Raw genomic sequence first — 15,468 nt, 5'->3', positions numbered from 1 at the left:
TTGTAAACATGTTTTATTTTAATTTTGTTTTTCAACATGTTTCTCAAAATCTCAAAGGTATTTTTTTACAGATGTTCCTTCACTTTTATTTTTACATCATTTACATCCTTGTGGATGTCCTTGGAGAGTACATGTAACATTGAAGGACTGTAAATCTTAATTGGTTACTGTTCACTCTTGCGAGCATGAACATCTGGAACCCTACTTGTACTGTAAGAATTTAATCAGAGCAACTATGTACTCTGTTCAGCTCTAGCAAAAATAAACTTCACAGGATAATGTATCAGTAAAGTGTCCATTTCTTCTCATTTTATTGGCGCTTTCGATACAGATAAGTCAAAGTCTGTATTGATTCATTCATTTTCACATTCATTTAAAAACAAAAAATAAAACACATTGGACCACTATGGTCCGAGTACCTTCCGTTCATTCTATTTCCAATTTTCAAACGCAAATCAAAAAACAAAGTTAGGGCCGTTTTTCGATTTTGACTATATATGGCGGATTTGAAAACAAACAAAATAGGGTTGATTTTCATTAAAATATTGCCATAAAATTAGATTTTGTACTGTTTTCTTTTTATGGATGTTTATTTTTCCAGATAAACACAACAATCCAAATCAAGTTTATCCAAAATGCAAAAATGCATGTTTATTTGTGTGATGACAAATTTAACCTTCATATTTAGCATGTTTTTAGCATAACGGTAACACCTTTGTTCAGCAGGAGTCCTATTGACATTTTAAAAAAGTGTCATTAAATAGTTGTCCAACTTTTGTTTCAGAACTAAAAATAGAAAAAATGGCCCAAATTTTTTTTGGGGATTTGCTTTGGAGAATTGGAAATCGAATGGACGGGAGGTACACAGACCCACTGAACTAAGCAATACAAAAGACATTCAATGTTGGAGATGCAAATCTTGCTGTAGTATAAAATGTTAACTGTTGCTAAGTATTTGTGATGTTTGTGAAATGTATTGTTTTCTAGAATTGCAAAGGAATCAACCTTAAACTTCACGTGACCGGACAAACCAATCAAGTTATTGTCTCTGGCAAATAGTTCATATTGCAACATTGATGTTTGACATGCATGCATTTTTTAAGCAACTATTGCATATGGATTTGAGCTGTGCAGTAAAGGCTTCTTATAGGTAACCACAATTTCTGGATGTTATGATGTTCGTACTAGTCACGATCCAAAGATTTGTTACTAATTTGGAATGTGCTAGCAGCTCTTTGGTGGCCATGGCTTTTACTTCGCCCACTCAGGGATCAGCCTTGTAGCAGTAGACACCAAAGAGCTTCTGCTGCTTGTCTGGGAATCCAACAAAGCGCACTGCAGCCTCCGTGGGGCTGCAGTTCTTGCGGGGTCGGGAGATTGGGTAGCGGACGCTGCCGTCGGCCAACCAGCCGGCGTCGCAGCGATCATAGCCTTCGAGCTTCCACGCGGCGAACATGTGGCCCACCTTGGCGATCTCTGCGCCGTCGTCGATACAAGCCTGCACTGCCTCGTCGAAGGTGAGGCTGTTAGGCTGGGTTAGCCAGTAGAAACGTCCTGAAGGTGGCAGACAAAACAGAACATTAGAACAGGAAATACGTTTCAGTCTCATAACTAAAAGGTTGATGCGTGTCAGGTTTATGTCCAATTGGAAATCACGCTGCTACAAAAATGTCACAAATTGGCCCAAACACAACAATGAATTATGGTCCACATGTGGTCAAGATCTGCTCGCCAGATGTATCCTTGTTTATTCAGACCTGTCTCCCCTCCATTCTGCTCAAACCTTCAATGGTTCTGACAACTACACTAGAGGTGTGTATGGTGACATGAATGGAGACCACGGACGGATGTATCAACCAACTACAGCAGAGCCATGTGTTGACCATCATTTTCTCCTCGTATTTTATTACTACGAACTTATTCCCACCCCAAACTGAATACTCACCCTTCAAGATGGGAGAGTAGCAGAACACGTCAAAGCGGCTCAGGTATTTGTCACGCTTTCCATAGTTTCTGACGCCAGCTATGCTGTTGGCGCCGCCGCAGGGCCCTCTCGGCTTTGTGATGGGATACTGCACGGTGCCATCCTGCAGCCAGCCAGCATTGCACCAGTCCAGGCCGCCTTTCCATTCATCGAACAACTGGTCGAAGGTGGCGACCGCTGCGTCCTGATCCAAACAAGCTTGCGTCGCCTCATCGAAGTTAAAGCTGTAGCGGCCGAGAGGTGGAAAGTAGGGAAACACCACACCTACGGCGGAGGATATTCAGTTATAATTGTTAAGATTGTGAAATTGTTCAATGGAAACAATCTATAATCATATAATAACAATGTAATTACCATCAAGGAGGCCAGCTCGCACCTCCAGTTCAACCTCTTGTACAGTGTCCATCATCCCGTTAATGATCTCACAGCGATATTTTCCAGTGTCATCCGTCGAGACGTCAGTTATCACCAAGGAAGCATCCTCACTATCCAGCTCCTGCAGGTGGACGCGATCCTCGAAGCTGCCGTAGGTCATCTTGTGGAAGCCCATGGAAAGCAGTACGTCTTCATTCAGAGCCTCATCCTCCTCTACCTTGGTCCATTTGACTCGAATGCCGACGCCGAAGAAGCTATGAGCACTTCCTGGAAGACGACATGGCAATGTGACGGTGGCCCCAAGGTCGGCGGTCACCTTAGCTAGAAAAAAGAAGAGGATTGTTCAATGTCATTTTGTTTGCCATTACTCCAATAATAAATGTATCCACTGAAGCATATCAGTGAGTCAGTTGAAACTAAGCGGAAGACATGTTCTCATTTATCCACGTCATTTTAATCTATGGGCATTCCATCGATCGCAACTGTACCATTCAGTTTGTCTTTAACCTTTTGCCTCGCATCCGAGCAGGCCTCATCAGTTCTTCCACATAGACTTAGATTTGTCAGATCTGACCAAAGGGGTGGGCTGCATGGAAAACTTGATGAATGTGTATCTTGTCATCCGCTTACTCGGGACATCCAATCGATCACAGTTCAGTTTGTCTTGGACAACACTTCGCATTTCATTCGAGCATGCTTCACCAGTCCATGTTTATAGACTTGCATCGGTTGGATCTAGTCAGATCGAGACATTCATTACACCCACGTATTGATTAACGTTTCCAAGCAACCCACCCTCAAAATGGCTAGACATTTATGTTGTCCCATGGGCTTTCACAATCTCTGTGTCCGCCATATTTAGACCTCACAAGTCTTTTCTTAGATAAGTGGGCCTGAAGCAGCCAAGCGGCAATGACACCCTCTAGGCAATAATAGGGCGCAGATGGACAGATATAGACAACCTTTGACCCCCTTTACCGCAGATACAGCCCTGAACAATCAGCCTAGTAATTGAAGTCAGGATCTGCAGTCTGAAACCGTCTGTGAGTGATTTTGACAGAAAGTTGTGTAGTGAATACACAAACTGGAGCTGTGCTTGGAATCCACTGTCACTGGCTCTAAAGGATTTCCTTCCTTGGCGTTGAGTGTAGCCACTGGTATCTTTCCATCCCCACATAATTGGTCTTTTTGCACATTTAGACTTAAAGGATTTAAATCACACAGCAGATATATCTTTGTTCAGAGGCTGTAACATCGTTAATATTCAGTTTTACTGCATAGGAACATAGCAGAAGCACCATTGACAATCTACCCTTTAGCTCAAATTACACCATATAAAAAAACACTAAAAAGTTTCTTGACTGTTAATATAGGATTATAGTATTATATTATAAGGGCTATAGGAAACACTCTGTGCCGAATAATTGTATATACTGTAGATTTTACAGTCACAAGGAATGACTCAAGCCTTTGCCATGCCTCATAAATGTACATTTAATGAGGTGTGCTTCAAACCGGAGGGACTTAAAAATTCTTGGAACAGAGGAAAGTGACGTCAAGACAGACCCTCATCATGCCACTCATAAATAGAAGTAAGAAACGTGTGCCTCTCTATTTCCTACTGATAACAAGTGAAATGACATGAAGTGTTTTGTCTTGATTAAAGGAGACTTAGTATGCAAAACCAACATCTTCTTACCTATTGGTACCTGTTTTGTGTATTTGGGATCTCCTTAAGTCCCAAAAATGTTTAATCAAACCATGGAGGCATTGCAGATATATTTATACAACTTTACTTGCCTTCCTTCATATTTCGTCCAACCAAGCCTTTTGGAATTTTCCCCAGTTTTTGAGTTTTTTGCCAGTTGTGACGTCAGCGGATATCTCCATGTATGGTAGAAATGTACCTAAAGAGCTTTGCGCGAATCCGCCGCCATTGTAGTCTGACGCTGTAGTCAATTAGCTCCTTCTTTTTCTCTACTGTCAACATATTTATTTCTTGTTACTTTATGTCATTTTACTCTATTTTTCAATTGTTTCCTATTTTACTACTGCAATGTAATACAGGCTGCACTTTGTTCACTCCTGGTTTAATTACATACTGTATATTATTTTGCCCTTCCTGAATGTTGGAATTTAGTTCGACATATAGGTAAACAGTCCTTTAAAGTGTACATGCAGTGCACATACATGTAGTAAGCCTGGCATAAACTGGAAAACAGTTCAACACAACCACATAGGGTAAAGGTTTGATCTAATGCCGCTAGCTTAATGCTAAGATACAATGGAAGCCCCCATTGACAGGCTAACATAATTAGCAATATTATATTTTACAAACCTTTAACAAATGAGATTTTATTTTTTATTTTTTGCAAGAAATTTATTTCTACTAACAGACACATAGTCACCCAACTGAAACAAATGTGTACTGCAGAGGCCAGTCTGGTGCTCGCATTGTGCGTTAATTCGCTACAGAAGCCTCAAGAATCAAGTTTTATGAAACTTGATTGGCAAAATTTGGCTACACATACACTACCGTTCAAAAGTTTGGGTTCACATGGAAATGTCTTTATTTTTGAAGGAAAAGCACTGTACTTTTCAATGAAGATAACTTTAAACTAGTCTTAACTTTAAAGAAATACACTCTATACATTGCTAATGTGGTAAATGACTATTCTAGCTGCAAATGTCTGGTTTTTGGTGCAATATCTACATAGGTGTATAGAGGCCCATTTCCAGCAACTATCACTCCAGTGTTCTAATGGTACAATGTGTTTGCTCATTGGCTCAGAAGGCTAATTGATGATTAGAAAACCCTTGTGAAATCATGTTCACACATCTGAAAACAGTTTAGCTCGTTACAGAAGCTACAAAACTGACCTTCCTTTGAGCAGATTGAGTTTCTGGAGCATCACATTTGTGGGGTCAATTAAACGCTCAAAATGGCCAGAAAAAGAGAACTTTCATCTGAAACTCGACAGTCTATTCTTGTTCGTAGAAATGAAGGCTATTCCACAAAATTGTTTGGGTGACCCCAAACTTTTGAACGGTACTGTATCATCATCATCATCGGCAGTCACTCGTAGTCGAGTATGACTGTCCTCAGAATGGATGGATTCCCATTCGGGAGGACGCCTGCGCGTGACGTCTTTTAGCGTGGGGAGACTGATGCGCCTGCAGCCACCACACGGTCCTTGGCAGAGAGGGGCCTTGATCCAGTGGCATGTATCCATGATGACTGGAGACCACCCTCTGTTGCAGCCTTCATCCGCCTTCAGTGCCGTTGTGACATGCAGTGTCATCCTCCGCCACTTCCACCGTTGAGGTCTTTGAAATGCTATTCAACCCATAGCTGGGACCCTGACAGGTACTACCACCCTGGGTCAGAGTGGACCTGGGAGCAATGATGACTGAGGAGTTACATCACCTGGAAGATGAGGAGTTATACTTCTGTGTAGCAAAATATTTAAAAAAGAAGAAAATACACGTATGGGAAACACCTAAAACACACCCAGTTTCTAGGAATAAGCTTTAACATCTTCTCTTCCTTTGCTGCTGGCATGGTTGTGTCGTTATGGTGAAATAATTAACGAGCACAGCTGGTGCAAACACAGCACGCCAACACCTACTCTCTAATTCCAATGTACTCTCCCTTGTTGTTCCAAGCTGAATAATGAGCACAAACATAAAAGGTGGGCACAACACTGTTGCATGGATGCAAAGAAGTCATCCCCAGCAGGCCAGCCTGTCATGTTTAATACAACTCATATTTAATAAGCATATAAGTCCTCAACATCTGATCTTGTTACATGAACTCCAACCCAGTCTTTGGATTCAGGCCATTTCCAGGCAAGCCTTTTGCCTCCAAAAATCCTGGCAACCCATAGGGAAACACCTACAACTAGAATCACATGTAACAGACTATTTATATACCTCGCAGAGAAACACAGTCGGCCGACGTTCAGCTTAGGGCGCCAGACGTTGGACTGTGGGTTATTAATCTCAACTCGGTTCCTGTCAGAAGGCCCGTTACTGTGGCAAATTGCCAAAAAGCTCAGAGCGCCATAGTGAATCAGTAAGTGTAAGGACACACGGCACCCTGTGAACACACAGAAAATACGGTTCACATGGTTTTACTGAGTCCCGAAGCACACCAAAAGCAGAAAACATAAAAAAATGAAACTCAGCAGCCGATATTGACAGTAAAATGTCGTTCTCGCAATGTGAGTAGGTCTCACTTCATAAAGGTTGTGTGTCTAAACTCTGCAGAGCAAAAAGTGCCAATTAAAACTTGTTCAGGAAAATCAATCAGAGCATTTGCAATGCGGTCATATTTTGACAATGTAGAACAAATCGCAAGTGGAAATAGGTGATCAGGGACCAAAGCAGCACATCAAACAGTAAGCCAGACGACTGCTATGTACTTTTTCTAATTAGTATGTGACTCATATTGCTTATTAAACAACAACAAAGGCTGTAACGTGTGCTCAGCTGTGGAAACAAATCACACATGCACTTGTGACTTACTGGCCATTGCGGGAACGGTTTCAACATTTGTATAAAATCTGTTTTTGATCTACCACTTGTGATATCCACTGAGACAGCATGCAGCGGATATATGTGTGTGTTTATTATATATATATATATATATATATATATATATATATATATATATATATATATATATATATATATATATATATATATATATATATATATATATATATATATATATATATATATATACCATACCATACCATACCATACCAACTTTATTTATAAAGCCCTTTAAAAAAATATATATATATATATATATATATATATATATATATATATATATATATATATATATATATATATATATATATATATATATATATATTAGGGCTGTGAATCTTTGGGTGATTTTTTTTCAATTCAACATGATTTTCGATTCAAAAACGATTTTTCCCGATTCAAAACGATTGTCTATTCATTCAATACATAGGATTTCAGCAGGATCTACCCCAGTCTGCTAACATGCAAGCAGAGTAGTAGATTTTTGTAAAAAGCTGTTATAATTGTAAAGGACAATGTTTTATCAACTGATTGCAATAATGTAAATTTGTTTTAACTATTAAATGAACCAAAAATATGACTTATTTTATCTTTGTGAAAATATTGGACACAGTGTGTGGTCAAGCTTATGAGATGCGATGCAAGTGTAAGCCACTTGACACTATTGTTCTTTATTTTTATTTTTATAAATGTCTAATGATAATGTCAATGAGGGATTTGTAATCACTGCTATGTTGAAATTGTAACTAATTTTGATACTGTTGTTGATAATATTCATTTTTGTTTCACTACTTTTGGTTTGTTCTGTGTCGTGTTTGTGTCTCCTCTCACTGGGTCAGGTTTGGTTTTGGAATTTGATTGCATTGTTATGGTATTGCTGTGTATTGTTTTGTTGGATTGATTTATAAAAAAATTTAAAAAAAAAAAAAAAATGTAAAAATAAATTAATAAAAAAAACAACAACAATTTTTAAAAAATGAGAATCGATTCTCATCGATTCTCGTGAGAATCGCGATTCAAATTCGAATCAATTTTTTCCCACACACCTAATATATATATATATACATATATTATAGATGTCCGATAATGACTTTTTTGCCGATATCCGATATTTCGATATTGTCCAACTATTAATTACCGATTCGGATATCAACCGATACCGATATATACAGTCGTGGAATTAACACATTATTATGCTTAATTTTGTTGTGATGGCCCGCTGGATGCATTAAACAATGTAACAAGGCTTTCCAAAATAAATCAACTAAAGTTATGGAAAAAAATGCCAACATGGAACTGCCATATTTATTATTGAAGTCAAAAAGTGCATAATTTTTTTTAACATGCCTCAAAACAGCAGCTTGCAATTTGGGACATTTGGAATTTGAGAGAGCATGAGGAGGTTGAGGTGGGCGGGGTTGAGGTGGGGGGGTAGGGGGTGGGGTCTATATTGTAGCATCCCGGAAGAGTTAGTGCTGCAAGGGGTTCTGGGTATTTGTTCAGTGTGACCTGTATGGCTGTTGACCAAGTATGCTTTGCATTCACTTGCGTGTGTGAAAAGCCGTAGATATTATGTGACTGGGCCGGCACGCAAAGGCAGTGCCTTTAAGGCACGCCCCCAATATTGTTGTCTGGGTGGAAATCGTTTGAAATTCGGGAGAATGATTGCCCTGGGAGATTTTCGGGAGGGGCACTGAAATTCGGGAGTCTCCCGGGAAAATCGGGAGGGTTGGCAAGTATGACTGGGAGACGCAACTGCTCTGTACTTCTCCCTACGTCCGTGTACCACTCTGTACAGCGGCGTTTTAAAAAGTCATACATTTTACTTTTTCAAACAGATACCGATAATTTCCGATATTAAATTTTAAAGCATTTATCGGCCGATATTATCGGCAGTCCGATATTATCAGACATTTCTAATATATATATATATATATATATATATATATATATATATATATATATATATATATATATATATATATATATATATATATATATATATATATATATATATATATATATACACTACCGTTCAAAAGTTTGGGGTCACCTAAACAATTTTGTGGAATAGCCTTCATTTCTAAGAACAAGAGTAGACAGTCGAGTTTCAGATGAAAGTTCTCTTTTTCTGGCCATTTTGAGCGTTTAATTGACCCCACAAATGTGATGCTCCAGAAACTCAATCTGCTCAAAGGAAGGTCCGTTTTGTAGCTTCTGTAACGAGCTAAACTGTTTTCAGATGTGTGAACATGATTGCACAAGGGTTTTCTAATCATCAATTAGCCTTCTGAGCCAATGAGCAAACACATTGTACCATTAGAACACTGGAGTGATAGTTGCTGGAAATGGGCCTCTATACACCTATGTAGATATTGCATCAAAAACCAGACATTTGCAGCTACAAAAGTCATTTACCAAATGAGCAATGTATAGAGTGTATTTCTTTAAAGTGAAGACTAGTTTAAAGTTATCTTCATTGAAAAGTACAGTGCTTTTCCTTAAAAAAAAAGGACATTTAAATGTGACCCCAAACTTTTGAACGGTAGTATATATATATATATATATATATATATATATATTTACATAAAGCATTTATTTATATATATATATATATATATATATATATATATATATATATATATATATATATATATATATATATATATATATATATATATATATATATATATATATATTATTAATTAATATATATGTATAATATATATTGAATATATATAAAATATTGATTAATATATATATATATATATATATATATATATATATATATATATATATATATATATATATATATATATATATATATATATAACTTCATTTACACACACACACACACACACACACACACACACACACACACACACACACACACACACACACACACACACACACACACACACACACACACACACACACCCACACACACACACACAGAGAATGCAGTCAGTGCAATCAAGCTCGTGGATTGTTCTAATCCATCCTATCATACACTTCCCGCTAAAATTCAGAACAACCAAAGGGCTTTGAGTATAAAATTGTACGCAGCCCCACATCCACCAGACAAGGTCGGCCCCCATGACCCTATTCTGCAGTGCAACCAGTCGTGTTCATGGTTCTGCCTCACTTCAAGAGCATTTAGAGCGATTATTCATGCTGCACAGTGTGGTGGTCTGCATGTAGCAAGTCAATGAGCCAAATGTTACCACTCCAGACCCCTCTAACCCAGTGACTTCTTGGCTCAGTACCAAGAACAAGTCATTTCCAGATATGATTGTAATCTTACCTGAATATGGTGCATCAATGTCCGTCAGCTGAGTGTACACACTGCCAGCCAGGGTTAAGGCGAACAAGGTGATGTACAGCAGACTCGTCATGTTGTCTTTTTTTCTTTAGTAGTAATTCAAAATTAAATCAAAAATGTAATGTTAATATTCGGAGCTTGTTATTAAATTTTGGGTTGGAATCTTCTTTTCGGTGCAGCAGCCGCCTTTGATGCTACTGGAAAGTTTGGGCCCCTCCGAGGTCTTGACAAGCGTCTTTTATTGAAGCCTTGTACGGATCAGACCACTCCCCTTACCATTAGCCCATCATCATGCACAGCTCTTTAGAGGCTCCCTTTTGGCACATTATGTGGAAGCCCCCTCCTCCGCCTTGGCAGAATGGAGGACTTGACTGTGTTCTTGACAACCACCACGTAGACAATGTACGTATTTGTTGAGACTATTTGGATTCGTTGCTCAACTGCAGTGATTCATTTATTTTAAAAAAACCTCCCTTTATTGAGTGATTGATTGAAAACCACATTTAGAAGCTGGTGAATCATTATAAAGTAAGATCGGACGAAGGATTTTAAATAGTAGGACAGTGCCATATGTGGGCTTTAATACCATATTTGGTATTTTTAGTCTACTGTCTGATAATCATCTTTAAAACTAGTTATGTGTGGTTTAGGCTTTTATGCAAGCACAAAATCCGCAAGCAGTCCTTAACAATTCACATGTGCACTATGTTCCCTCCAACTTATGAAAACAATGTTCCCTTTTAATGGCTCTAAAAAGTGCAGTTACACTCAGTTTTAACTAAATAAGTAGCTTTTTTTTTTTGCTTATTTGAATGCGCTGATATCTACGGATGGGTACTGAATTTGGTACTTTTACAGTGTAGGTACCAACCGAAGTCCATCGGTTCTACCAGATATGGTGCCTTATTTTGATACCTTTGTTGGAAAAAAAAGCACCCTGAGAGGACTCAGCCGGTCTGCTCCTGGGTAATGTTACAATTTTCCATGCCAACAAAGCAAGAAAAAGGCGCTCAAAAGTACAGTGCGGCTCCACTTTTCTAAACGCGCTAGCTCAATGCTACTTTACATTGAATCTGCCATTGACCTGCTTTTGATTAGCATTCACTATTTTACATTGCGAGTAATGATTCGTTATGTACAAACCCCGTTTCCATATGAGTTGGGAAATTGTGTTAGATGTAAATATAAACGGAATACAATGATTTGCGAATCATTTTCAACCCATATTCAGTTGAATATGCTACAAAGACAATATATTTGATGTTCAAACTGATAAACATTTTATTTTTTGCAAATAATCATTAACTTTAGAATTTGATGCCAGCAACACGTGACAAAGAAGTTGGGAAAGGTGGCAATAAATACTGATAAAGTTGAGGAATGCTCATCAAACACTTATTTGGAACATCCCACAGGTGAACAGGCAAATTAGGAACAGGTGGGTGTCATGATTGGGTATAAAAGTAGATTCCATGAAATGCTCAGTCATTCACAAACAAGGATGTGGCGAGGGTCACCACTTTGTCAACAAATGCGTGAGCAAATTGTTGAACAGTTTAAGAAAAACCTTTCTCAACCAGCTATTGCAAGGAATTTAGGGATTTCACCATCTACGGTCCGTAATATCATCAAAGGGTTCAGAGAATCTGGAGAAATCACTGCACGTAAGCAGCTAAGCCCGTGACCTTCGATCCCTCAGGCTGTACTGCATCAACAAGCGACATCAGTGTGTAAAAGAAATCACCACATTGGCTCAGGAACACTTCAGAAACCCACTGTCAGTAACTACATTTGGTCGCTACATCTGTAAGTGCAAGTTAAAACTCTCCTATGCAAGGCGAAAACCGTTTATCAACAACACCCAGAAACGCTGTCGGCTTCGCTGGGCCTGAACTCATCTAAGATGGACTGATACAAAGTGGAAAAGTGTTCTGTGGTGTGACGAGTCCACATTTCAAATTCTTTTTGGAAAATGTGGACGTCGTGTCCTCCGGACAGAAGAGGAAAAGAACCAGTGTTGGGACTAACGCGTTACAAAGTAAGTTAGTTTCGGCGGTAACTAGTAATCTAACACGTTATTTTTTATATTCAGTAACTCAGTTACCGTTACTACATGATGCGTTACTGCGTTATTTTACATTATTTTTTATGTAGTATCGGCTAGAAACAGAAGATCTGAGTGTGTTTTATTGCAGCGCTGCGGTGGAAAAGAAGAGGCGTGCTTTGTGTGGGTGGGGGTGGGGGGCGGGGGCTCCCAGACCGTAGTTGAGGGGCGCAGGGGAGACGTTCCTCCAGGGCCTATGTACTTCGGGGCTAACAACCTTCACTTTACCCGGAAGTGGGTCTTTACAGCTTAGGGTGAATGACGAGGCCGGCGGTTTGTTGCAACTTTGTGACTTTATTGGACGCAGCCATTCACCAAGCTAGAGCACCTGCACGCACTCACTGTCGCCGTTCCCTCACCTCTCTCGCCCACTCACTCACTGACGTCACTCACACATGCTGTCATATCTTAAAGGGCCACAAACACACACACATACGCTACTCTCATAACAACTAACATGACATCATGGTGAAGCCAGAAGTCGAGTGTCTTAACATTCTCAATACTTTTCTTTTGTCGAGCACAAAGAAAATAACATTGTAGTTAAATGTAAGTTGTGTCTTGGATCAAAGATCCTATCTACTTAAAGTTAAAGTGCCATTATGTTGCAGCTATTTAAAATAGTTTTGTCAATTTGTTCTGGCCTGAAATAAATTGGCCCTTTGAAACATATCTCTGTCTTTGTGTGTTGTACGTAGAGCACATTGCTTTCTGAGTTCAGTGATGCAAATGCATGTCAAGTTGATCAACAGATTGTATTATTCTCCAGTGCAATACAAGTACTGAAATAATAGCTAAAAGGGCATTAATGGGAGCCTTAAAAAAAAAAAAGGGAAAACAAAGAAGTAACTAAATAGTTACTTTTCACAGTAACGCATTACTTTTTGGTGTAAATAACTGAGTTAATAACTACTTTTAAAATAAAGTAACTAGTAACTGTAACTAGTTACTGGTTTTCAGTAACTAATCCAACACTGAAAAGAACCATCCGGATTGTGATGGTATGGGGGTGTGTTAGTGCCCAAGACATGGGTAACTTACACATCTGTGAAGGCACCATTACTGCTGAAAGGTACATACAGGTTTTGGAGCAACATATGTTGCCATCCAAGCAACGCTACCATCGACGCCCCTGCTTATTTCAGCAAGACAATGCCAAGCCACGTGTTACATCAACGTGGCTTCATAGTAAAAGAGTGCGGGTACTAGACTGGCCTGCCTGTAATCCAGACCTGTCTCCCATTGAAAATGTGTGGCGCATTACGAAGCCTAAAATACCACAACGAGACCCCCGGACTGCTGAACAACTTAAGCTGTACATCAAGCAAGAATGGGAAATAATTCCACCTGAGAAGCTTAAAAGATGTGTCTCCTCAGTTCCCAAACGTTTACTGAGTGTTGTTAAAAGGAAAGGCCATGTAATACGGTGGTGAACATGCTCTTTCCCAACTACTTTGGCACGTGTTGCAGCCATGAAATTCCAAGTTAATTATTATTTGCAAAAAAAAAAAAAAGTTTATGAGTTTGAACATCAAATATCTTGTCTTTGTAGTGCATTCAATTGAATATGGGTTGAAAAGGATTTGCAAATCATTGTATTCCGTTTATATTTACATCTAACACAATTTCCCAACTCATATGGAAACAGGGTTTGTAAATCATTAACTTATTCAACTATTGATTTATGATAACTATTGTATTTATTACTCATTGATATAATTGTGTTACAAATTGAGAACAGGAAGTGACCAAGAGGTACAATTAAATAAGCTCTGCTTCTTCCTACTCCTTTTCGGACATGTTTTAATGAGACATTTAAAAAATATAATGTATCTGCGGAGAGGCGGGGCCGGCAGTCCGACAGAGAGGCAGGGCACACCGGAGCCCACTCCAAGATGGCGGTGAGGAGGCGTTGACGGCGAGCAAGTAGCGAGGCGGAGCGCGCCGAGATCGACGCCGCAATTATCACCAGGTGCGTGGAGCGCTGAGCTGGGCACAATTTAATAATCCTCATGAACTGTATAAGAGGGCGGCAGCCGCGGACGTGAGGAGAAGAGGCGGAAATAAGAGAAGGAGCCAGAGAGAGGCGGATTGCAGAGCGAGAGCGAAAAAGAGCGCAAGGAAGACGACGACGCACGCAGCTGAAGAGCTGGAGCTGAGGAGCAAGCAGAAGACAAACGGCAAGGCTGAAAAGCAACCCGAATAGACTTGTTCTTATTGCAAAATAAAGAAGTCTACACCTGCTCGCAAGATGTCATTTCTTGGTGGTCCTTGGAACCCGCACGACGACAGCACGAAACTGTCACAGTATCATATTGTAACTGTACGCATATTCAAATTAAACTTAAACAACAACAACACCACCTCCAAATTTGGTAATGAAAACTACAACTAAGATGGACGTTACAATCAAACATCTGGTGCGTAAAAAAAACAATACTTACAGTATAAACACTTTGTAGGGCTCCACAAAAGAAAAGACTGGCACATTCAACTTAATGGCAAAGACTACTTCCTGACTAATGCAACACACCGTAGTCTGTACACTACTGCCATCTAACGTCTTGGAATTGCAACCGCAGGCAACGTCTACAACATAATACTAGCAAATGAGAGATAGAAGTGTAAGAAAACAAGGTAACAATTGTAAGTCATTTAAAAATGCATTTGATTTTCTTTGTGAAGAATTAACATTCATTAAGATATTTGAACAAACACAAAAGTACCAAATAGTAGTGCCGTGAAGTACCACAGCATTATTTGCCACTTGCCAAGATTAAAAATGTTATTTCTCGAAATTCCCGTAGTTTTAACCTCTAAAGGCCTTAGTGGCCACGTGCGTGGACAGCACCTTTTAGCTCTTATTTCCAAAATTGTGTACACTACTGCATTGGGGTCTTATGCCGCTTATGTGGACACTTATACTTGCTATCTGGTGGTGTCAGAAGAGTATAACATACAATGGAATTTGGAAAAAAAAAAGTGTAAAAATAAAAATTAGCATGTCACTACACATGCAGTACACGTTTGTGTACTTATGGACTAAGTACATCATATGAAAAGATGATTTTTAGTTTTTATTCTAATTAGGGTCCAATAAGCCCAAATAGCAAAGAAAAAGAATAA

General features: G+C 39.1%; 1 protein-coding gene across 1 annotated transcript; it reads right to left on the bottom strand.

Moving 5' to 3' along the window:
* Positions 1–287: 287 nt before the first annotated feature.
* On the bottom strand, positions 288–10,474 carry LOC133652320 (hyaluronan and proteoglycan link protein 1-like). The gene is made up of 4 exons (XM_062050928.1): positions 10,221–10,474; positions 2,339–2,680; positions 1,946–2,248; positions 288–1,554 (listed from the first exon to the last, which is right to left on the bottom strand). The coding sequence occupies exons 1-4, from the start codon at positions 10,309–10,311 to the stop codon at positions 1,265–1,267; spliced, it is 1,026 nt and encodes a 341-aa protein (XP_061906912.1). The 5' UTR covers positions 10,312–10,474; the 3' UTR covers positions 288–1,264.
* Positions 10,475–15,468: the final 4,994 nt, after the last annotated feature.

The sequence above is a fragment of the Entelurus aequoreus genome, linkage group LG06 (assembly GCF_033978785.1).
Source record: "Entelurus aequoreus isolate RoL-2023_Sb linkage group LG06, RoL_Eaeq_v1.1, whole genome shotgun sequence".
Taxonomy (NCBI): domain Eukaryota; kingdom Metazoa; phylum Chordata; class Actinopteri; order Syngnathiformes; family Syngnathidae; genus Entelurus; species Entelurus aequoreus.
This window is presented reverse-complemented; position numbering and strand designations above follow the sequence as displayed.

Coding starts and splice junctions, on each gene's coding strand:
- LOC133652320 (XM_062050928.1), bottom strand. CDS start 10,311: ATGACGAGTCTGCTGTACATCACCTTGTTCGCCTTAACCCTGGCTGGC. Junction 2,681..10,220: donor CATTGATGCACCATATTCAG/GTAAGATTACAA, acceptor TCTTTTTTCTAG/CTAAGGTGACCGCCGACCTT. Junction 1,555..1,945: donor CTACTCTCCCATCTTGAAGG/GTGAGTATTCAG, acceptor TGCCACCTTCAG/GACGTTTCTACTGGCTAACC.